This window comes from Drosophila busckii, chromosome 3R (assembly GCF_011750605.1).
Source record: "Drosophila busckii strain San Diego stock center, stock number 13000-0081.31 chromosome 3R, ASM1175060v1, whole genome shotgun sequence".
NCBI lineage: Eukaryota > Metazoa > Arthropoda > Insecta > Diptera > Drosophilidae > Drosophila > Drosophila busckii.
In genome coordinates this window covers 21,954,548-21,978,233 of record NC_046607.1, presented here as the reverse complement: position 1 = coordinate 21,978,233, position 23,686 = coordinate 21,954,548, and the positions used below count along the sequence as shown (strand labels likewise).

At 34.4% G+C, this 23,686-nt stretch overlaps 1 protein-coding gene across 8 annotated transcripts in view; it reads right to left on the bottom strand.

Moving 5' to 3' along the window:
- The window catches only part of LOC108603224 (tight junction protein ZO-1), a 72,399-nt gene that overhangs the window by 28,682 nt on the left and 20,031 nt on the right, over positions 1-23,686 (bottom strand). For 7 of the 8 annotated variants that reach the window (XM_017991832.2, XM_017991831.2, XM_017991830.2 and 4 more), the window contains exons 2-3: positions 13,960-14,035; positions 1,035-1,602 (exon numbers count right to left, since the gene is read on the bottom strand). In XM_017991832.2, coding sequence (XP_017847321.2) covers positions 1,035-1,602; positions 13,960-14,035 — 644 coding nt within the window. Of the gene's footprint in view, positions 1-1,034; positions 1,603-2,871; positions 3,244-13,959; positions 14,036-23,686 lie in introns of those variants that run through there. The other variant, XM_017991833.2, reaches the window with a different exon arrangement.

The window sequence follows — 23,686 nt, the reverse complement described above, 5'->3', positions numbered from 1 at the left end:
TCGATTTTTCACTGCAATTGCCTTTGCAATTTTTATTATTTGTTGCTTAGACACACGCAGCTAAGCCAATTAGTGAGCACAACGACTTGCAAAAAAACGAAACAGAAACCGAATACGAACTGCTGTCACCTTAGCCAGAAGCAGCTATTGACACAGTTCGTATTTGTTTTGTTAGACAGCTACGTTGTCTTCCTGTACTGCGTTCATCACTCAAATTCTATGCTAATCTGTCATGTTAAGTTTTTGGTCTAATTAAAGCTTAAAGATTTGCAAATTACTGGCTTAGTGTCAAATTCGTGCGCGCGGCCTCAATCTGCGAAGCGATTAATGTACAAAATGTTGTTCAAATGTAATTAAAATTGACGCCCCCTTTTTTTAAGCACTGGACATTGATACTTGACAGCGTATTGAGCACAAACTTACAAGGTTACTAAATTAAAGCGGCCAAACACAATAGTAACAGCGGATCAAGCTATATTTCTTACAAGTCAATCAACTTATCAGTGAAAACAAAACTTGAGACTTCCGGGGCGGCACGCAATGTGGAAATGCCACATAAACTACGCGAGTAACAAATGCAAACTAAATGTTGAGCATGCATAAATGTTAAACAAATGAATTTCCAATGGCTACAGCAGATAAAAGAGCGCACAGATAATTTCCAGGCACAACAACGAAATTGCGATAAACCAAATGCCAATGCGTGTGGGCGCTTGTTATTGTAAAAAGAACGAAAACAAACAAAAACGTGAGCTTGAAAATACACCCCCTTAATTGGAAATAATTCAAGTGCCATAGAATGAGAAGAGAGAGCGCGATAAGCAGCTATTGGAATTGAGTGAAATATAGCAGAGCCTATCAACAAAATTTGTGTTTTACATTTATAATGAATTTCAAAATGAAACTTGCGTGCAGTTCTGCGATAATCTCAAGTGTAAATAGTTTTGCTATTAATTAAAGCACGAATTGTAGTCTACACATGTTTTAATACTTAGTTAGTGCATCTTTAAAGTTGATTAGGTTTGTGTACTTACGAAAAACTCATCTTCAATGACCGGATCGGCGAGCATCTCAATGGCTTCGGTCATGGAGCGGCAGGTGCGATTCGTATTTTTCTTCTTTTTAAGCTTGCGTCCCAATGTGGCAGCATCGCTAAAACGATGCAACAGCTTGTCGCGTTTGCGCACCGCCTGCGGACTGGCGGCGGCGGCAGCGCTGCTCGCATGGCACAGCAGCGATGAGTAACCACCACCACCAGCTCCATTTGTGGAGGAGCTGATCGTACCGGTGTTGGCATAAAAATTCTGCGGCTGGTACTGAGCCGGCGCAGTCAACGTGCTGTTCGAGTCGATCTTTTGTATCAGATTGTATTCAGACTGTGGATATTTGCTGGCAATGATGCTGCTCGATGCATGCGACGAGGAGTCGGTGGACTGCAGCGACGCTTTCGATGCCAATTGCGGTTTTGGCGGTGGCGGCGGCGGTGGCTCCTTCATGAGCGCCACACGACGCGGAGCTGCACGCGGTATGGTGGCGCAATGGGGCGGAGAAATGCTGCCGCCATAGCTAACAGCGCGACGATTTCGATCGTTTTCCGTTTCTCTGCAACGAACAAAACAACAACAAAGAAAGGTTAGTAAGAAAATAGTTATTAGTCAAGTACTTTAGAGGCTGCCAAGTAGTTCATACACAGCAAGAAAGTTTAGCAAGATAATAAATAATCAGCTAAGTTTTCGAGAATATGAAATCATCAGTTATTAAAATAATTGTAACTGAATACTCAACATTAAGTAATTAATAATCTCAAACATTTGCAGATCATATGATGTAAGATGCTGCACAATGATCTAAACCTATCAACCGTGTCGAGGAACCAACAAGCACTAACAGCCGATATAACGACAGCTCACCCTCAACGAACAGACTGCGAAGGTCGCATGAAGCCCAGCAGAAGGCGAAAACCCAGCCAAGAGACTAATGACTCCCCTCCAGAAAAAAAATGTTCGCTAAAATGAAATACAAATGGGATAGTCTAGTAATGTAAAATTGTACACGGAATAGCATACTTAGACTACCGGCGGCGCCCACACGAATAAAAGCAAAAAAAGCCAAAGGCTAATGGATAATGTCTAACCACTAACAAATGGAAATATTCTAGCTAATAAAAGCATATCTCAAAACAAAAGCTGTAACTAGGCTATCAAATTATAAACTTGATACTTGCACTAAAGTGTGACACGCTCTCCACTAACAATTTGCCCTGATAGTTAACACGTGTAGCATGAAAAGCCTCAGAATCAAAAACTTCAAAATTACGCAGTAAAATAGTTAAAGCTACAATAAAATTTTTTAGATTCTTTATAAAAGTCGTATAAGCAAACGAAGTTTCAAGAAATAAAGAAGAAGTCTTAAACACTTGCAGAAGGTAGAAAAAGCAATAGTAGAAGAAATCTAGAGAGACTCTGTAGTGAATACAAGTGCATACCCACAAATTATGGACTTGTAACAGCAGATAAAAGATACCAGTCTGAATATTTCACACCACTTTTAACCTATCTATATAGCTTCGATTAAGACACTACTACATACTAACCCTCCGCTAATCAACTATGAAGACACTTGACTTCATTTCCAGCTACAAGTGAATTCTTTATAAGAATTGTATAAACGAACTAATTATTGAACTGTGTATAATAAAGTAGAGTAGTCTAATAGATCAGCTGAGTCTATATATCCTCGATCTATGCATAACTCTCTACTCTACATAATTTCAACTTATCGCAGACACTTGACTTCAATACAATTAAATTGCTTTCAACTAATATATTTTCTCTGTGTATTTTATAGAAGCTATTGGCATTATTTGTGCACCTTAGAGTACGACGCTGTAGCGGTGGACTTAGGTAACAGTTGGGCGCCAATGGCACAAAGTAGCCCCACTGTGGTGCTGCCTCAGCCTCTGGATCGTGATAAACGCCCAATTGTGGTGTTAGCTCTCTTGTATAACTGCAAGCACGCAGCGCTGGCATCGAGATACGCTGAGGCTGAGGCGCATAACGTTTGTGCCGCTGCTGCACCTTACGATAGTGATAATGCTCCATGGAGGAGCTGCTGGTAACATCCGAGTCCTCAGCATTTTCCAAAGTGCTGGCATCGCTGGCATCATCCTGCTTAATATGCTCATCGCTGGAGCACTCGGGCACAGTGTAGCAAGTGTAATCCAAATGCGACATGTTGAGTTACGTTTTGGTGCCCCAAAGTCAAGCCGTTTTCTCACGGCTACTTTTTTATAATTCTCTTCTTTTCGTTTGCTTAAATTAGTTCACGAGTTATTTATTTAATTTATTTGATTGTTTGTTGTTCTTCCGCTGACAAATGTTAAATGACAACTTCACGTTCTTTGCTGACTACACATGTAATTACACTACAGGCGGTAGTACCAAAAGTATTTCAAGCACGACTGCGCTTAAGCTTGGTACAGTGGGCGCAATTAAAAATCGTTTGCTGGCACTAAGGTTCACAACAATTGTTGTTATTTGTAATAGAAATAGAAAAAAAGGTTTACATAGTCTTGTAATTAGCTGAATTAAACATTTAAAAGCTAAATGTTGACTGACATTAGTTATTTATAAGCAAAAAGCAAAAGTGTCAACACCAAAATCCATTAACAATGCAATTAGGAGTAGAACTGCCGCCCAGCCCAACACCCACTTGGCGTGGCTTACAAAACGAGTTCGTTGATGATGATGCAGCAAATAAAAATAGCAGCGAACGCTTTGAGGCAAACTGCAGTCATTGGAGCAGACGACATGGCAGACATGCAACATGCCGGATACGGCGGCTCTGCTTGTTATTTCTGGCGTATTTATGCTGATTTTATTGTCGCAATTATTTGAGAAATTTGCGCAGAACTTGCAGCTGGTGTAATAAAGGGAAACCGGAAAATAACAGTTGAAGCGCTGAGCGGCAAATTAATTAAGAAACAGTCAAACAATTAAAGGCAGTCTATATGCCATTAGTTTGCTATTTACATTAATTATGAGACAGACATTGAACTAACATATATATAACTATATAGTTCATATGCGTTTGCTTGAACTATACATTCATTTATATATTTTAGCACTTGTTACAGTCTTTAATTTCATATATGCTATGCTATATATAAATATAAAGTTAATTGAACATTTGCTTGTACATTTTATTAATTTATTTCACAGTCTTTGATTTCATTTAAATGCTATTATATATAACTATATAGTTAAATGAACATTTGCTTGTACATTTCATTAATTTATATATTTCTTTCATTTCATTTAAATGCCATTTTGGCTATGGCCAGCTAATTATTTTATAGCCAGCCGCAGTTTTTGCTTGCACACATGTGTTTTATATATAAAACATTTTCATAAACACATTTTGTGAACACAGCGCACATTACATGAACTTTTTCTTTTTATTAAAAACCAGAAATAGCCAAGAAAGAAAATCTTTTGAGCGAGCGGAAACAAATTGATGCGCTGACCGAGCGCCGGCAATTTTCAAACTGATTTCGAACATAGCGACAAAAATCTTGTGCGGCGCGCAAAGTTGAGAGAGCGCAACAAAGTAAATACTATATATATATATATACATGTGTGTATATAGAACAGCAACAACAACCCCTTGGCGACATGCGCGTGCGACTCAGCGCGTAAATTAAATAAGAACAAACATTGTTGTTCCTAAATTGCTTAAAATGTATAAACAAAAAGCTCAGACGTACAACAAATTGCAATTTTTAAATTAAGCTGGCTAACTAGGCGCATGAGTCTTAAGCTTTGTCATGACTTTGCTGCTATGCTAGCCTAAAATTAACGCTACTATTTTTATTTTTATTCTTCATTGACAAGCGCCGCAGCGTCTTTGGCTGCTTACAATTACACTTGTTAATTAAATACAGTCACTGTGTGTGTGTGTGGATTAACCCGCATTGCGCTATAGCCAAACTCATTTAAGCATCGATAACAATTGCATGTGTGTGCTGCTGGTGGCTGCTGTTGCTGCCGCAGCTGCAACACAATTGCAATTAAATCAGTTCTTGCTGCTTAGGGTGGGCAGCAAGACAGTCCCAAAGGCGTGGCGCTTATGCAGCATAAAAATAATTGCAGCAATGTGTGCAGATCTTAAAGATTATACTAAATAGTAGTTAGACTGCCTGTCACGCTATAGTTGCGTGCGTATGTGCCAAATGCTCTGCTGAGCAGTTAGATACATATTTAAGATTGTCGCTTTATAAAAAAGAAAAGCACAAAGTTAAAGTTAAAAGCTAATTTAGTAAGTTTTTTTTAGAGCTACGCTTTATTAAATTAATTTGAACGCTAAACTTGAACAATGTGAATATAGTGCTACATAATTTGCTTGCCTGTCAAAAGTATTTTAACCTCTTGGCACAATTGCCACAAAGTTAAGATGACAGACAAAGAAATGCAGCTGCTGCCACAGTTGCTTTTTTTATGAGGCAATGGGGCAGATGCAGAGGCAGAGCAAGAGACAGAGGCACACACCGAATGTGGCAAAGTGAAAGAGCAAAAATTAGTGTGTGGCATATGCAAGCAGCAGCGACTTGAGCGTTGCTTTTAATTTGCTGACAGTTGTTGATAGACGCTGGCCACGTGCCCCCATTGACAGCGTTTGAATAATAGTTGCAATTATGTTTAATTGTATTAAAATTAAAGCAATTTTTTTGCAGCTACAATTAACAAGTGCATGTGTTAAATTATAAAATTATATTTTTTGCTGTTACAATGTCAAATTATAAACAAACTTTAGCTAACATAATTAGATATTCAAGCACATATTAATAAACTATTTTAAGCTTTCCTTAGCCAAACATATTTCATGCTTATAATGTTAATAAATCAAGCACAAGCAGCAGTATTTATTTTTGAAATTCAATTTAGTTTGTTTTGAGTATGCAGAGCACTCAAAAGTTTTTCAAAATATGTAGCAAGGGGGGCGCTCCAAACACATTGCCCTGCATCTGTCACTATAAATAACAACAAAACACACAAAAATTAATAAACATAAATATAACGATGAGCGCGCTAATATTAGCAACACTTTGAGGGCGCACCGCAGAGACACGCGACTGTTAGAAAAATGTTTTAAATACTGTGTGAATAAAATCCAAGAATATTGAAGTTGCTACAGTTGCATTAGTCATATGCTCAGCAGTTTTATTTATACGCCAAACAAAGACACACTCTTGCTATAATTATGTTGACACGCTGCTAAATTTTTGCTGTTTTTTTGCCGCCGTAAAAATAAATTAGCAGCAGCAAAATTATTTCTGCGCTCTACGCTCGACTGTTGCCATTTAATTGCGCTATAAAAAAAATAAATCACTGACTGCAATTGCAGCGCGTTTGTGGCAAGCAACAGAAAAAAAATGTACAATAGCTATAACAATTAAAACGTAATTGATGCATCTATTGAAATGTTCGTTATCAAGTTCCCAAGCAAGCGCTAAATGAATGAATGCGTGAAACTATTGAAATGTTTGTTATCAAGTGTCTGGTTCCCAAGACAAGAGATGAAGAAATGAAGAAATGAATGATATGAATGATATGCTATGCTGGTATTGATTTCACTCAATGAGAAAATTGCTTTCAAGTGTGCATTGTAACCCGCTGCGGCAACAACAACAAAGATAGTTGTCGCTAATTAGTTGTAAGTTGGAACAAAAAGAGTGAAAGGAGAGTTAAAGCTGCTCAGCAGTCAAGACATAGCTAAAGATAAAGACTTAAGTTAAGCTTAAGGCAACAATAACAGCCTGAAGGCCTTTAAATAAATAAATAAAATATTGCAACAATAAATATGTTTAAAGTATTACACATGGGTACTTACTTAATGGGTTAAGACAAAATTTTGTTTCATTCAAAGGGCATTTTGAAGACCTTTCCATTGATACCAATATGTCAATAACAATGCACATTGGCCACTTAGCTCCAAAATAAGTAATGCCCACTAAGTGTACATCAACGAGAGGCTTATTATTTTGTAAATATATACACATCTTTGCCAATTGTGCATTAAAAATTTAATAAAAAAATAACATATTTGATGTACATACATCAAGCTAGACACAAGTGGCAATGTTTCATAAACAGTATTTAAAATATTACACAAGCTTTGCGACATCTTTAAAAGAATAGCTACACATGTTGATTACATACATAAAGCTAATCTTACTTATATCAATAAGTTATATATTTTTTTTTAATATTACACATTAATTTATATATATAATTGTTTTTGCGATAATATGTAATTGTTTAAAGTTGTATTCAGAGTAACGTAATTAAAATAATTTTGCAATGCCTTAAAAATATATATAGATTACACATTTGATGTACATACATTAAGCTAGAGCTTACTTATAGCAATATATTTTAAATAGTTTTTTTTTTAATATTTTACACATGCTATGCTTAATTTTATATATAAAATTTGCTGTACATACATCAAGCTAGAGCTTACTTATGGCAATATGTTTCAAATAGAGTTTCTTTTTCCGTTTTTGCTTAATTTTATATATAAAATTTTGCTGTACATACATCAAGCTTAAGTTAGCCAAGCATAAACACGTTACTGTGTTTTTTTGGCTTGCATGCCAAAGTGAAGGTGCTGAAAACTTTTGTGATGAGTCTGACACGCAAACATTGACACATGTTATAGCTGCCAAGACAAAGGTTACTAACCCAACAAGTTTGAAGCGCAAAAATATAAATAAACGTAGTCTAATCAGTCAGCTGCAATGGCTGGCAAAACAAGCTGTAAGCCCAAAAAAAAATGTAGCAATAAATAGACATGAAAGCAGCGCTCAGTTGCGATTTGCTTTGCAGGCTCAAAATTGCAGACTGAGTTGAGCAGCAATTGCTGCTGGGGTGTTGCCTATGTAGGAAATGCACAAATTGCAGCCAGCGCAGGCAGCAGCAGCTGAAGCAGATAGAGTCATAAAAGTAGCTGCACTGCAATCATTTTGCCAACTATTTCGCTTTTGCTGAAAAAAATGGGAAAGCGCCTCAAGTAGCCAACGAATAATCTTAAAAACCAGTGGCAATTTAATTTGCGCAGCGCATGAAACGCAATTATCGATAGACAGCTTAAGGCAAGCTAATTAGCCCAAAAGCTATAACTGCTGGGGTGCGGCGCGCCTTCCGAACTCAGTCGAGCCAATAAAGCAAAAAAGTTTAGAGTTAATCAATTGCTGCAGCAATTAAGTGACATGACATTTTGAACTCAGACTCAGGTCAGCGCAATTAGCAAAATGCAGACAAGCTGCAAGTTACAAACGATGCCACAAGCTGCTGCCACAAGTAAAGCAAAACCAGAGCGCACCAACGAATCGTGTTGCCAGCTTGTCTTAGCAGCTGCTGTGACTCATTCGACTTGTGAGTGCGTGTGGACTGCTCCTAAGCCTGTTTGCATACACTTTGTATTTCAAATATATAAAAGGGTAGCTTAGTGCTACAGCTAAGATTTAAAAAGCAAGTAAAGATTGATGGAATGAATAAATATAGAAGTTTGTTTTAAGCAGCATCTAAAGTAAATTTTATCATTTAGTATTTTAAGCAAAACTAAGTAAACAGCAGTACAATAGAGCAAAGTCCAGTTAATTCACAGTTATGCACTATTTAAAATAGAGAAAGATAGTATATACTTTTCTTTAAATTTAATACAAAGCATTAAAATTGCTTTTTAGATATTTAAATTAGTATTTAATAAATATTTGTTGTTCTAATCAAATTCTTTTTAATTTCTTCCAAGCTGCAGCAGTACAGCGAACTACAAATGAGCTGCATAAATATTTTAAATGATTTTTTCATTAAAAAAGTTTTATTCTATTTGCTTTAATTTATAATTTAAAACAAGTTGTAGTCTAAAGCAGCGCTGTTTATGCTCAATTAAGCTTACTCAGCAATTAAATTGAATAATATATAGTTAAGGTTGTTAAAATATTGTCAATTACTAATTGTTTGCCATTTAAAATAGTTTAAAAATTATTAAATAAAAGAGAGTTAGTGAAGAAAAGGCTAAAGGCTGTCAGAAATATAATTGGACTTAAGCACAGCTGAAATATTTTCAATTACTAATTGATTGCTATTAAAAATAGTTAAGAAATTATTAAATAAATTAAAGTAAGTAAAGACAAGGATAAATCTAAAGCTAATTGGCAACATATATTTATGAATATATATATATTTATAATTGATTGCCATTAAAACTAGTTTAAAAATTATTAAGTAAAATAAAGCAAAGCTAAAGGCTGTCATAAATCTAATTGGATTTCAAACGAGAAATTGTTTCGAACAGCAACATATATTTATATATTATGTTTATATTTGATTGCCATTAAAAATAATTCAAAAATTATTAAATAAAATAGTGTAAGTAAATAAAGTAAGTAAAGCTAAAGGCTGTCAAAAATCGAATTGGATTTCAAACGAGAAATTGTTTTGAACGGCAACATATATTTATATATATATATTTATAATTTAATGCAATTAAAAATAGCTAAAAAATTATAAAATAAAATAAAGTAAGTAAAGCTAAAAGCTGCCAACAAGCTAATTGGATTTCAATCTAGAAAATGTTTAGTAAGCAACATATATTTAACATATATAACATATAACATATATATTTAACGTATATCCAAAGCCTATCGAGCGCTTACTTTGACAACTATTAAGTGGTCTTTGTAGTCGGCTTAGCCTAACGCCTGCATTTTAACCGTTAGGCTTTTATATTTTATATTCAAACATGCAACACACACACACACACGTAGCTGTGTTAATGTTGTAATAATTACATATCATAATTTGCATATCAAACGTAAAATAAAATGCATAATTTATATGCGTCTATATAACAAGTTGAGCTGTTTTTATGCCTGGCCCAACTATCAAATGGTGATTGTAAATGGTTTTGTAATTTTCAGTAGTCGCCACAGTTAAAAATGCTAAAGCAAAAACGCCATAACTTAGAGCAACAGACATGTGAGCTGCAAGCTGATTTTGTTTATAACTGGTTCAAAGTGTGCGGCGGCACAGAGACGTTGACTGGCCGTTCCTGTTTGGCGTCCCGAAAGCGCTTGACAGGCCAAACGCCAACAGCTGTGACACGGCTTTAACTTTGGGGGCTTGCATGTTGGCTAATTTTCATGTGCGGCACAGCTGCCTGCGTCAGCAGTTTATAGTTATGTATTTTATTGTTAGCTTGGCTATAATGTTTACATAGGCTGTGTGCTATATGTAAATGAACTGGCAAGTCATATGTTAATTTCAAACAACGTTGTGTGCATTTCAAACTGAAGAGAGACCCTACAACAGTTACTAACAGTTTTTGTTGTTGTTGTTGCCTTGCCCTCAATTGTACATTTAATGAAAATAGCGCAATTTATGTGTCAAGTAAGCTTTACCAACCAAAAAGAGTAAACGCCCATAATTTGGCTATTTCACTATTTTGCATTTCAACTTGGCCAAGGCTTTAAGCTCGAGCTGCCCCCGCAGGCAACAAATGTTTTGCGCTTTGTTGTGAAAGCTGTGGCAAGAACTCGAATAAATTGGCATAAACTGCAAGGCGATTGCAGGTGGTCCACACAACGACAACATAAACAAGCAACCAAGTCAAAGGGGTGTGGCTACGCCCACCAAATTGTGCAAGTCACTGTAGTCTTAAAAAACTGTTGCTGCTTTCGCTTTGATTTTTATTATATTGTTATTTATTGCTGGGGCGTTATAGACAATATATAAACGTTTCATTAGTGCAGAGTTTAGATATCGAAAAAATAAAGCATATATATGCGCAAGCTAAAAGTTTTATGCATTTTATAGCAATGTGTTGTTATTTATTAGTTTGCAATGCTTAAAACAAAAGACTTAGGCGACAAACTTGTTTTGTTTGATGGCGCAATGCATTTGTTTATAACTTATATTGATTTAAAGCTGCTTATGTCAGTTACTTATATAAACAAAAGCGCAAGCTAGAATTTATAAGTTGCCCAAGCACTTTATGCTCCTCCAACATTTAGCATTAAATTTTGTTAACCACTTGATATTTTATAGTTTAGTTGCTGCCTTAAGCAAACAATAATAAAAACAAAAGACTGTTGCTGCTGCTGCTTCTCCTAGCGCTGCTGTTATTTTTTATTGTTATTATAATCGAGCGCGCCGCCGTCTGTAGTTTCGACAGTCACGTAATCGCAAGTCCACTGGTTACACCTGTTTCGTCGCGCTCTTGCGCTTTTTTGTATATAAACCTCTAATGATATGCCCCACCAGACAAACTTGCCGTGCCGAAAAGTTCATCAAACGCATTGGCATGCCACAGACAGAGACAGAGACAGAGAGAGCGCTGCAAGCTGCAACTAAGCGCAGTTATAATTTGCCAAGCCTTGAACGCCTTAACAAACTTATTGATAGCTGGTCACAAGCTTTGATTTAAGCCAACTAAGCAACACACTTTGAGCTACAGTCAGATAGCCGGCTGAGTAGTCTGAGATATGCTTAATCCAACTGTTCCACACACTTTGACTTTATTAATAAACAAATGTTTAATATAAAAGACAAGCTGCTAGCTAAGCTCAGCTACATTTTTCAACTAAATTTCCTATAAGTTAAGCTTACTTTATTAGGCTTTATGTTTATTAGTCCAGCTAAGCCAACTAAGCAACACACTTTGAGCTACAGTCAGATAGCCGGCTGAGTAGTCTGAGCTACGCTTAATCCAACTATTCAACACACTTTGAGCTTCAGTCAGTTTATTAATAGTTTTTTATTGATAGCCGGCTGAATATTCTGAGCTATGCTTAATCCAACTATTTAATACACTTTTTAATAAACAAAACTGCTAAACTCAGCTACATTTCCAACTTTTTCGCTTTTCTTTGTAAATTTCCTTTAAGTTTAGCTTACTAATAAACGTTTATTACTGCAGCTATTGACTATTCACTAGTCCTGCTAGTCCAACTATGCAATACACTTTGAGCTGCAGTCAGTTTATTATTAAACAAATGTTTAATACAATAGCCAAGCTGCTAGCTAAGCTCAGCTACATTTCCAACTAAATTTCCTATAAGTTTAGCTTACTAATAAACGTTAATTAGTGCAGCTCACTACTGCCAACTATGCAATACACTTTGAGCTACAGTCAGTTTATTAATAAACAAATGTTGCACATTTGTTAACAATAGCCAAGCTGCTATCTCAACTCATCTACATATGTAACTGCTACGCTTTCTTTATAAATTTCCTTACTAACTAATAAACGTTTATTAGCGCAGTCATTGACTGTTCACTACTGCTATAACCAATTTATTAATAAACAATAGCCAAGCTGCTATCTCAACTCATCTACATATGTAATCTTAACGCTTTTCCTGTTTACCAAAAACTAAGTTCAGCCAACTAATAAACGTTTATTAGTGCTCACTAGTCCTGGCCAGCTACAGTGAAAGTTTTTTTGCGTAGCCAAACATGCAAACAGGTGTTTAATATTCGCATATACATAGACTTAAGCTTGATTTGAAATGCGTTACGCCTAAGTTTATTTATAAAACTGAAGGCTGAAGACGACAAATTGCCAATCAAAGCGACTCTTTGTTTAATTTACATACTCGATTGATTTTCCAGTTTTTAAAACAGCGGCTGCCAACCGAAAATATATAAAAAACTAAAGCAAATCAATTGATAGAAAGTGAAACCAAAGAAAGCGATGTTATGTTTATGCATAAAATTAAATAATATAGCTCAATTTGTTAATGTTATTAAATAAGCAGCTAATGCAACAATTAAGCTAATATATTTTAACAGAATTTGCATAAGTTTAAACAATAAATTGCAATTGCTACTTTAAGCTTTAGTTACAACTTCCTTTACCTAAATGTTTATAACTTTTGTTTAAGCAACAGCAATTTTCGACTTGTGCGTTTATTTTAATACCCCTGGGTAATTAATATCTTATGGGAAGTTAATTAAATGCCATTGCCTGCCTATAAAAATGCAATTGCTTTGGCTTAAACTTAGTTTTTTTCTTTCTGCTTTTGTAAGCAGCTTTGACTGTCTGTCTGTCTGGCAAACAAGTTTCCATAGAAACCAAAAAAGTGTTGTACATGCAAGACAACAACATTAACATTAACAGCAACAGCAACAGCAACAACCGTCTGCAGCAACATTGAATGTCATAATTATTTAAAGTCATTAAACTTCAAGAAGTAAAAATCTCAACAAAGTTGCATAGAGAGAAAAAGAAAACTTGGCAACACGTTAAGGAAATTATATATTAAAAACACTTGCAGCAAGAAGTCAAGCAAGACATGGGGCAGCACGAAAGAAAAAAAAAGACTTAACAAGTTGGCGCGCAACTGAATTTGGGCGTCTGTTTAACTGAATTAAATATTGCGCAATTGCTGTCTATGCATTTGTGTGTGTGTGTGCCAACTGGATCATGTTCATTGGCCATATAAATGGTAACAACAACTTGTGGCGATTAACAGACGCTGATTGCTGCTCAATTGAAGCGCACAAATGTTTAAAATGCGCTCATGTGCGCAAGTAATAAAAATTTTATAATTTAAGAAGAAGCTAAACCAACTAATTAGTATTGCTACTTGGGCTGCATTTAAGTTTAAGCATGAGAAAAGTTGGCCAACAATTTTGTAATTGTAATTGAAATTGAAATTGCCGCTTTGTCAATTTCGAGGCTTGGTCAACGTGTCGTATACACAATTTGCAAGCGTAGTAAACAATTATGCTTTGGTTGCAATTGCAACAAGTTAATTGCCAACAACGCGACTGTGCAATTTACAGTTGTGTTGTTATTTTTTTAAGGGCGTTACAAGCAGCAAAACAATTTAAAAATATGTTGACAGCTACGTTTAATTTGCTAGTTAATTGTTTATTTATATATGCGACTTACTTGTCTATGTAATCGATAGTTTCGATTTCCTTTTGTATCTTTGCCTCGCCTGGACTCAACTCGCTGTTGGCAGCATCTGTAAGTTTAATAAACAAATAAGTAAATTAGTTTATAGTTTATAGAGCAGCTGCATTAATTAGCATAGCATTTGTTTATACTCTATAGCTTATAAATCATAATTAGTAGTGTAACTTACAAAACACATTAATTGACATTCGTAATATGTTAAAAACAATAAAGCAAAACACCAAGCGCTTAACCTTACAGTTAGAATTGTTGTTGTTGCTGTTGTTGCTGTTGTTGTTGTTATTGTTGCTATCATGATTTATTATGACACCAGCAGCCAACGCAGATTTGCAGACACATTGGTGTCTATGTCTCTTAAATGGGAACAGTTCCATACTGCCCGTCGAAATGTCAATCAGCAGCAGTTACGCTTAGCAGTAACATAAGAGACCATGAATAACAATCGCGTATTCATGTTTATATCAGATTGAAGTTTTGTAATAATAAACAGCAGTAAGCTGGGGCCAGTCGACTAACTTATACACTTTGTGCTAGAGCATTAACTCAATTATTAATATAATTGAGACATGCATTTTTGTATAGAAACATTGACGTTTTTGATTGACTATAGCGATTATCAATACTATTTTATATATATTCTCATAATAAAAATATTTTGATAAAATTACTAGATTAATTGTATGTATTATAAAAGTCTGAATACAACTTTGATCTCTAGCATCGATACTCAGCTCTGAAGTTAAATTTTTTAAATATTGTTTGTTAGTTTTAAGTTCAATTCTTTGACTTTTTTGCTTACTTTATTAATAAATATATATGTATAAATTAAATAAACAATAAACATAATATTGTAGCTTAATTTTGTTTATATATTAGCGACATTATCGTTGTTTGAATTTTTGTTGAATCAACACATTTTACTTAAAATCTCATAACATTTTAATGCTTAGTTAACTAGCTTAATTTTATTATTACTTATAGTAAGTCTGAATACAACTTTGATCTCTAGAACTGATATTCAGCTCTCAAGTTAAATGTTTTTAATATTGTTTGCTAGTTTTAAGTTAAATTCCTTAACTTTTTTGCTTACTTTGATATTAAATATATAAAAATTAAAATTAAGTTCAATAAAAATAACATTATTGTTTATATATTATTGATATTATCGATGTTTTGCTCTGCAGTTTGACATTCAGCCCGTAAGACAATTTTTTTTAAGACATTTATTGACTTTATTTTGCTTATTTTATTATTTATTAAATATTGTTGTTAGTTTTAAGACATTTATTAATATTTATTGATTTTGTTTTGCTTCTAATTAAATTTAAATTCAATAGAAATAAGCTGATAGTTAAATTTTGTTAATGTATTATCGATACTATCGATGTTTTCGCTTAGTGCTCGATAGTTTGCACTTTTCTTTGCTTTTGAACTTAATTAAGCAAAGTTTGTAGTAAAGTTCTAACTACACTTGCAGCTTAACTTAAGGCAACAATGTGTATGGACTTCAGTTAGCTTTTGAACAGAACAGACAAACTGACTGCAGCGACTGTTATAGACAATTTATGTGTTGTTTGGTAGTAACTGCTGCACTTCAAGTTCAATTGAAAAGCCCCGACTGTCTGTCTGTCTCACTGTAGCAAAGATCAAATAATGAGTAGACATAGACCAACCGCAAAGCAATAGACAATGCTATAATAGCCTAGCCAGACTATGGACTAGTATGTGGAACAAACTGTTGACTCTAAGGCGTTGCCTGCAACTTTGTGTAGCTGTTTTGGTTTAGTTTTCTATATGACGAACGTGTCTGTCTGTCTGTTTTCTTAGTCGTGTCTTGATACACTTAGCAATGCAAATTGGATTTTGTACCTGTTGCAAGTTCGTAACGGCGTGCGGCGCCCTGCGGTAGCTGAGGTTCCCATGTAGCATGTTAATTGAGCTGGCAGCGAAGTGTAGTGCAGAATTGCAAAAACAGAAATCACTTGCTAAATAAACTCATGGAAAATAGTGCACCAATTATTGGCTGAGGGGGGGGCCAAACTCACTCGTGCATATCCTAGAGACATGCGTGAGAATATACACATAGAAATTCTCACGGCTACAAGCAGCAAGAAAAGAGCGAGAGCGAGAACTTTGCAGCAAATTTATGTGCCGCCAGCAAAAAAAAATAACAACTACTTGTAAAGGGCGTTGTTGGTCTAGCTACTTTGCTATATATATATATAGTATATAACATGCTTAAATTACAGCTTTGCATGATTTACTTGGTGGAGCTGGTGGCATATGTAATGCAAAGCTTTGCTGCCTGCCACAAAATCTAAGCCAAAGGCAACTGCAGCACATTTCGAGGCTATTGCACTCGTTTGAACCAACAATTTGCAAGCAACACCAACACCTTGCCACAACTACAGTCTATGATTATGCTGCGTCGTCTGCTGCTATTTTAGGCCCCAAAGGCAAATGACACTTGGCAGCCCAAAAGCCAAGTTTCATTTTGTGGTTTAAACCACAAGCAATTCAAGTTCAGTTAAGGGTTAACGCCTTTTTATGAAACAAACAGCCACAGACACATGATAAATTGTATAAGAGTCAGCGCGACGGAAACGGAAATAACTGAGCCAAAGTTGCGGCAAACAAAACAGCAGTTGATGCTGTTGTAATTTAGAACTTAATATGTTAAGCATTAGCCAAGAGCAAGAGCTAATGTGAGCTCATAAGTTATGTTTTGTTTATAAACATTAAACGCTTTTATTTTAACTGCCTACAGCAACTTGCGTGTAACTTTTTCAAGGTGTAAAATTATTGCGTAAACTCTAATGCTGAATCAATTTACATAAATCGCATTAAACTATAAACGAAAGCAAATGACAATATTCGTTATAAAAAAAGACTTGAGACAAACCCCAGCGGCGACCCACTCAGCATAAAAAAGAAATCCAGACAGTTATTGTCACACCAAATTTACTAAAGTGTCAAGTTACATGCCACAGGCCACAAGCAACAATAACAATAGTTGAAAATAAATATTGCAGGCAATTACAACAAATGAATATATATACAAATGACACAATTTTTAAAGCCAAGCTGCATTGAAAGCTTAGACTAGGCTTCAGTTGTGTAATACTTGGCTAGACAATTGTGTAATTTAGTGAAAGAGAAGTCTTAAGTTAAGCTATTAAGCGATAAGCTTGCTATTGTTGTTAATATGAATAAACAATTAAAAGGCAAGAAAGCGTAAGAATTTGAATTTGAATATAAGATAAGCGCAATGAGAAAAGAAATTTAAGCTGCGTATATGATAAATGAAAATATAATTAGCATAAGCTTAGAGTACTCGAAGTGCAGCGCTGTTAACGCGCTGTTAACTTAACATTGCATACTTAATATGAAGAAATTAGGGAGAAAAGAAATTAAAGCTGCGTACATATGATAAATGATATTATAATGAGCATTAACATAAGTGCAGCTCTATTAACGCGCTGTTAACTTAACATTGCACACTTAATATGAATATGTATATAAATAGCAATTCATATTTATTTCCGTTTCCTCAATATTAAATGTTGTTCATGGGAATTAAAACTTGAAGCTTCAATCCCAAAATCTTATGTAAACCACAAGCAAATACTTAAGCCATAAGAACCAAATTTGTTTACAATCCCAATTTTTGCATAGTTTATTAACAATTTATATTTATTTCCGTTCCACCGCAAAATTGATTATTTGTTTTGTCTGTTTGCCCCTTGAGCTTTAAATATGCCTATAAATGGAAGTGCCATCGAATTAATCGCCACTTTTCATTTGGCTCGTTTTGTGATTTTGTATTTTTTATACATGTCGAGGGCATATCGCATAATGTTTGCTGGGCCTACTGCTGACCTTCGAATCGAAGCAAAGCTATATACACAACAACAACAAATCAGCCACGTCATTCAAGTAGAAGATGCTGGCAACCGATAGACATTTACTCTCTTGCCAGCTCATTCATAATTCCTCAATTAATTATAAAACATTTTTGTTGTTTTGTTTTTTCCGCTGTCGTGCCTTTGATGAGTTGCCGCACTTGAGTCGCACTTAAAATCAAACATTTAATATTTCCAATAGTACTTCAAAAAAAAAAAAAAAAATGCTACACTGACAGTTGAAGGCGGAACGAATTGTCAATGAAAGAACTATAAATAAATAAATAAATAAATAAATAATTCTAATAAAATTGATTAACTGTCAGTACCAAAAACAAAATCGTTTCATTTAGCTATGAAAACAATTGGTTCACTGCTCTATTGTCTACGACATTTAATCCTATTTTGGCTGGCATGACAGCCACATAAAATTAAATGTAAGCTGCATTGCCACAGCTGCATTGCATTTGATTTATAATTTTATATATTTTGTTTATGCATTGCCGACAGCTTAAAAAAGTTTTGTTTATGTTTAAAGCGTGTGGCATGCAGCTAATGCCATAGCTATTAATTTATAATGCGTATTGTTTTTTTAGTGGCTTGACTGTAAAAATATTAATTGTGCTAGATTATGCGCATATTTGTTAAAACGCAGTCGTTAATTAATGTAAATTATACTAATTATGTAAGCTGAATTTAATGATTATTTAAATCGTTTTTCGGTGCTGTTTATCAATTTTGATGGGCAAATTGACAGCCAAAGTCAAGAGCGTTAAGCATTGGAATGCAATGTTAAGAGCGTTAAGCAATAAAATGCAATGTTAAGAGCGTTAAGCATTGGAATACAATGTTAAGTTAACAGAGCGTTAACAGCGCTGCACTTGGAGTATGCTAATTATATTTTCATTTATCATATGCGAACGCAGCTTTAATTTCTTTTCATACTGTGCTTATCTATTTAAAAGAAAGTTTTATTTTCTACTACTACTACTTCTGCTACTACTTCTTCTGCTACTCCTACTTCTACTATTACTACTACTGCTAATACTAATTCTGCTATTACTACTTCTACTATTACTACTACTACTTTTACTACTTCTGCTTCTCTTACTACTAATACTTCTGCTACTACTACTACTTCTAATACTTCTGCTGCTGCTACTACTACTACTTCTGCTACTACTACTACTTCTGCTACTACTTCTGCTACTACTACTACTTCTGCTACTACTACTACTTCTGCTACTACTACTACTTCTGCTACTACTACTACTTCTGCTACTACTACTACTTCTGCTACTACTACTACTTCTGCTACTACTACTACTTCTGCTACTACTACTACTTCTGCTACTACTACTACTTCTGCTGCTACTATTTGTTATTTCGCTTTAAATTTTTGCTTTTGCTATATTTTTGTTTTTAATTTCAAATCAACTTTATTCTTTAATTCCCATCAACCCTTTTGGATTATATAAAAGAAATCTCTTCCATTCAATTGCAGCATTTATGACTTTAACCCTGAACTTCTGTGCTATTGACAGCTGACATTACAACAAGTGTTTTGTGTACTTGTAATTGCTTTTGGCTAAAATTTCCACCCCAGCTATAGACACACGAATTTTTAAGGGTCAGCCTTTGGCATGTGTCGTCTACCCGGCGTATCAGTAAACATGCAGTCCTGGCTATATACAGTATTCATTATGATTATGCGCATGTGGAAATTTGATACACCCCCACGCAAGTGACACATGTGTGTAGCCAGCAACCCTTTGGCACATAAGGCGTGTTGCTCAAAAAAAAAAAAAAAAAAATGCAATTTCGCATAAAAAATACAAAGCTTGCTTATTGTTCAAAATTGTTACCTGCAGCTGTTTGGTTATAGCCACTGAAACACGCTTCAGTGCTTCGGTGTACGCCAAAAAATTCAAATTTCATTCCATTTAAAGCTGCTACTTTCATAAGAATTTTAGATCATATTTTTAATACAAAAATTTGCAAACTTAGGGCAGAATTTTTTATCATATTTTCGTTTAAAAAATGCTTAGCTAAAGGCATTGAAATTATCTATTTCCATTCTATTCTATTTCAATATCTAGAAATGCGCATTTAAACAATCTGAACTTAAAGTAAAACTTGCAGTACATCAAAACTTACTTTTATTAAAGACTACAGCTCTATTTAACTTAGTCTTATCTAAGCCTTTAGCTCTAGTTTTACTCGCTTTGCTTTGACCACTGCTCTAGTCGCTTCTCACTCAATTAAAAAATGTGCAGTTGCATTTTTCCAACCACATAAGTTTCCTTTAGTTGCGCTTATGACAATTGAAAAGTATTCAACATAATTATGCAGCCTAACCTACTTTTCAAAAATGCCATCAAATTGCTACGCAATTTACACAAGCGCTGGAATTAAATGAAAAATTTTCACTATTGCGCATTTTCTTACTAATTGCATGTAGGCTAATTTTGGTTGCTATTTTTCCAGACGGCACAGAACTGGAACGTGCGAAGCATATGTGTGGCACTTAGAAATAGAACGAGGCAAAGCAAAGCCAGAGCCACAGCAATTGCATTTGCTAGGCAGGGCGCGCTCCAAGCATTGACAGCTCCATTGAACTTGAGGTCAAGTCGCGCGCCTATGTAAGTATATAGTATATATACTTGTAATTAAATCTACAGTTTGGTCGCTTTGACTTGCACAATTATGAACGCTAACGTTTGTTTGTTGCTGTAATTGTTGTTCGCTTAATTGCGCACTTGGCCACTTGGCCGGTTAATTGCAATTCAATTGTCATGCCAAGACACCAAAAAAAAAAGTCGTGCAGCATGTGAAGGTTGCACTCAAGTAAACTTGCAACTGTATTGACTATGAATGAGTGACATCTGTACCAAGTGTACAAGCATCTCTCTCTCTCTCTATCTCGCTCTATGCAGCTCACTCACTCTATTGTTGAACTTGCTGCTGCGTGCTTAAGTGCAAATTGTTGTTTAGTTTACAAAAAAGCAAAACTGTAGTCAACATTTGTATATTTTATGCTTTATGTGTGGCATGTTGTTAACATTTATTCTAAAATTGCTTACAATGATTTATATCTTCAACATTTCTATGACACATGTCATTAATATCACCCGAATAGCAAAATATATTAATAATAAATAGTTATATCTGTTAGTATAATTATTATATAGCAAGAAAAGCTATGTATAGCTAATATTTACGTTAAGCCATAGTAATGTTAAGTCATAGTTAATATTAATAATGAATAATATCTGATTAAAAATTAAAAATGAAAACTACTGCTCCATGTATGAAAAAAAAACTTTCTCTACAATAATATAATATACATATGTATATAAATTTGATTGTTTTCAGATATTTCTATGAAAATTACACCAATTAATAAATATCTATAAACATTTATATTTAAATATGTAGTTTTTATAAGTAATTAATATAGGAAACCCAGTCTACAATTTCTTTCTGATCCAACAATAATTTAATAAATATACATTTAATATATAACTGCTATATTAATTCGCCTATTTTTAATAAATTCTATGTAAATGTTTCTAGACTGACAAATATCAATTAACATGTTAGGTCTTATTCAATATTAATAATTAGTATTTTTAACTGTTAGCATAATTATTATATAGCAAACACTCTAATGCATTTATGCAGAAAAGTTCGAATAGCAATTATCTATTAACATTTTAACTCATAGTTAATATTAATAATGAATAATTTAATCTTATTATATATATAAGGAAGCGTATTGCTGCATCCATGTAGCAAACTTGTCTCACTTTGGATACAGCAATGATTCAATATACATAAAATTTGATTGTTCTTAAGCCTTAACTCTTTCAATCAATAAATATCTATTAACATTTATATTTGAGTCTGTACTTTTTATTAGTAATTAATATAGAAAACCCAATGCTCCATTTATGAAGAGCAGTCTACATTTTCTTTGATACAGCAATGATTTAATATATATAAATTGTATTTTATATTGTATATTATTTCTCATGCTCTGAAATATAAATAAGAAAATTACAGAAAAATCTCCCAATCAATAAATATATATTAACATTTGTATTTATGTATATCTGTACTATTTATTAGTAATTTATAAAGTAAGCCCCACTGTTTCATTTATGAAGCGCAGTCTACACTTTCTTAGAGCTGCAACTTTGATATAGCAATGATTATATATATAATATTTATTTAAATCTTGTATCTTGCTCTGAAGCATTTCTAAGAAAATTACATAAATATCTTCCAAATAATAAAAGTCTATTAAATTTTTATTTATGTATATCCAGTCTAAACTTCTGCATATTTGATACAGCAATGATTTTATATATAAATTTAATTTAAGTCTTGTATCTTGCTCTTGAACATTTCTATGCCAAATAATAAAAATCTCTTAACATTTGTGCATATAACTTTACTTTTTATTAGTAATAAACATACTTAACACACTGTTCCATTTATGAAGCGCACTGCACACACTTTCTTAGCGCTATAACTTGAGCTTTCTGTTTGGGAACGTAAATGGCGTAGCATCATTATTAACGCTCAATTATAGGCACTGACATTTTTATTGACAAGCCAAACATGCCGATTCAATCATAACGCATAATTACAAACGCTACTTGAGAGAAAACTTGTTTAGTTTTTTATTTCGTTGCATTTTTAACGGGGTCAGTTGGCGGTTAACAGGTCAGCGGCAGCCAAGACAAGTCGCAAGACTGACGACAAGCACAAACCTGTTGACAGCAACAACAAACAACAAATTGTGCATTTGTTGCAATTTCTAGGAAAATCATTAACGTGTACGCTTAAGCATAAATAATTAAAAGAAATCAACGTCAAGCAGACACAACAACAAGAGCGACGTCTGCAAGTTTGTCAAGATAGTCGAGAGACTGGAACGCGCACATCCTGTACAGTTGAGCTTAAGAGTTAAAGCGTAGCATAGAAGCCAAAGACAGACTTAACTTTTTTCTTTTTGCAATTAGAGCTGCTGCACACTAACTTGGCTTAAAGGAAACAGGCCTGTCAATATGATGAGTGGAGACATGGCCAGAGATTTTTCTCAGCTGTGCATATTGCATTTCCGCTTTGTGGTTATTGTGGTTAAAGCCGTATAAGCACCAATAGCATAAAATATGCAGCCAGCTGAATTATAGCAGCAACTTTTAATATTTATTTAGCACTTAGTGCGTTGCTGCTGCTAATGCAACATATAAATCAGCGTAAATATTTAGCATACAGTTAACACTTGACAGACAGACACACAAAAAAACAAGCGGCTCTGACTGTTTATAGAGCCGCCCCCAAAGCCTAGACGCTGAACATTCTAAGCCTGACTCATAAACTTGTCTTACACACACACACGCTCCCACATTTGATAAATATTTAAGCATTTGTTTTTAAATCACAAACACAACCCACTCGCCATACAACGAGCGAGCTACCGAGTTGAGCAAAAAGCAAAAGCGAATGTACGCCAGTCCGTCCGTCCGTCCGTCCACTAGGTGCGCTTGTGCACACAGCTTTAGACAGCGACTAGAGTCTATGACTATGACAAAGCAATAGACAAAAGCTCAAATATGTGTGCATTTATTTAAAGAGCACTTAATTTGATGCTTAAATTCAAGCATTGTTTGCTCTATGAATTCATAATTCTTTAGAAATGCTTTTGAAATTAAAAAATGTGCACATTTGAAAACTTTATTGTAGTTTTTTAACACAGAAAAAAGCTTAAGGGATAAATAGTCTGAATT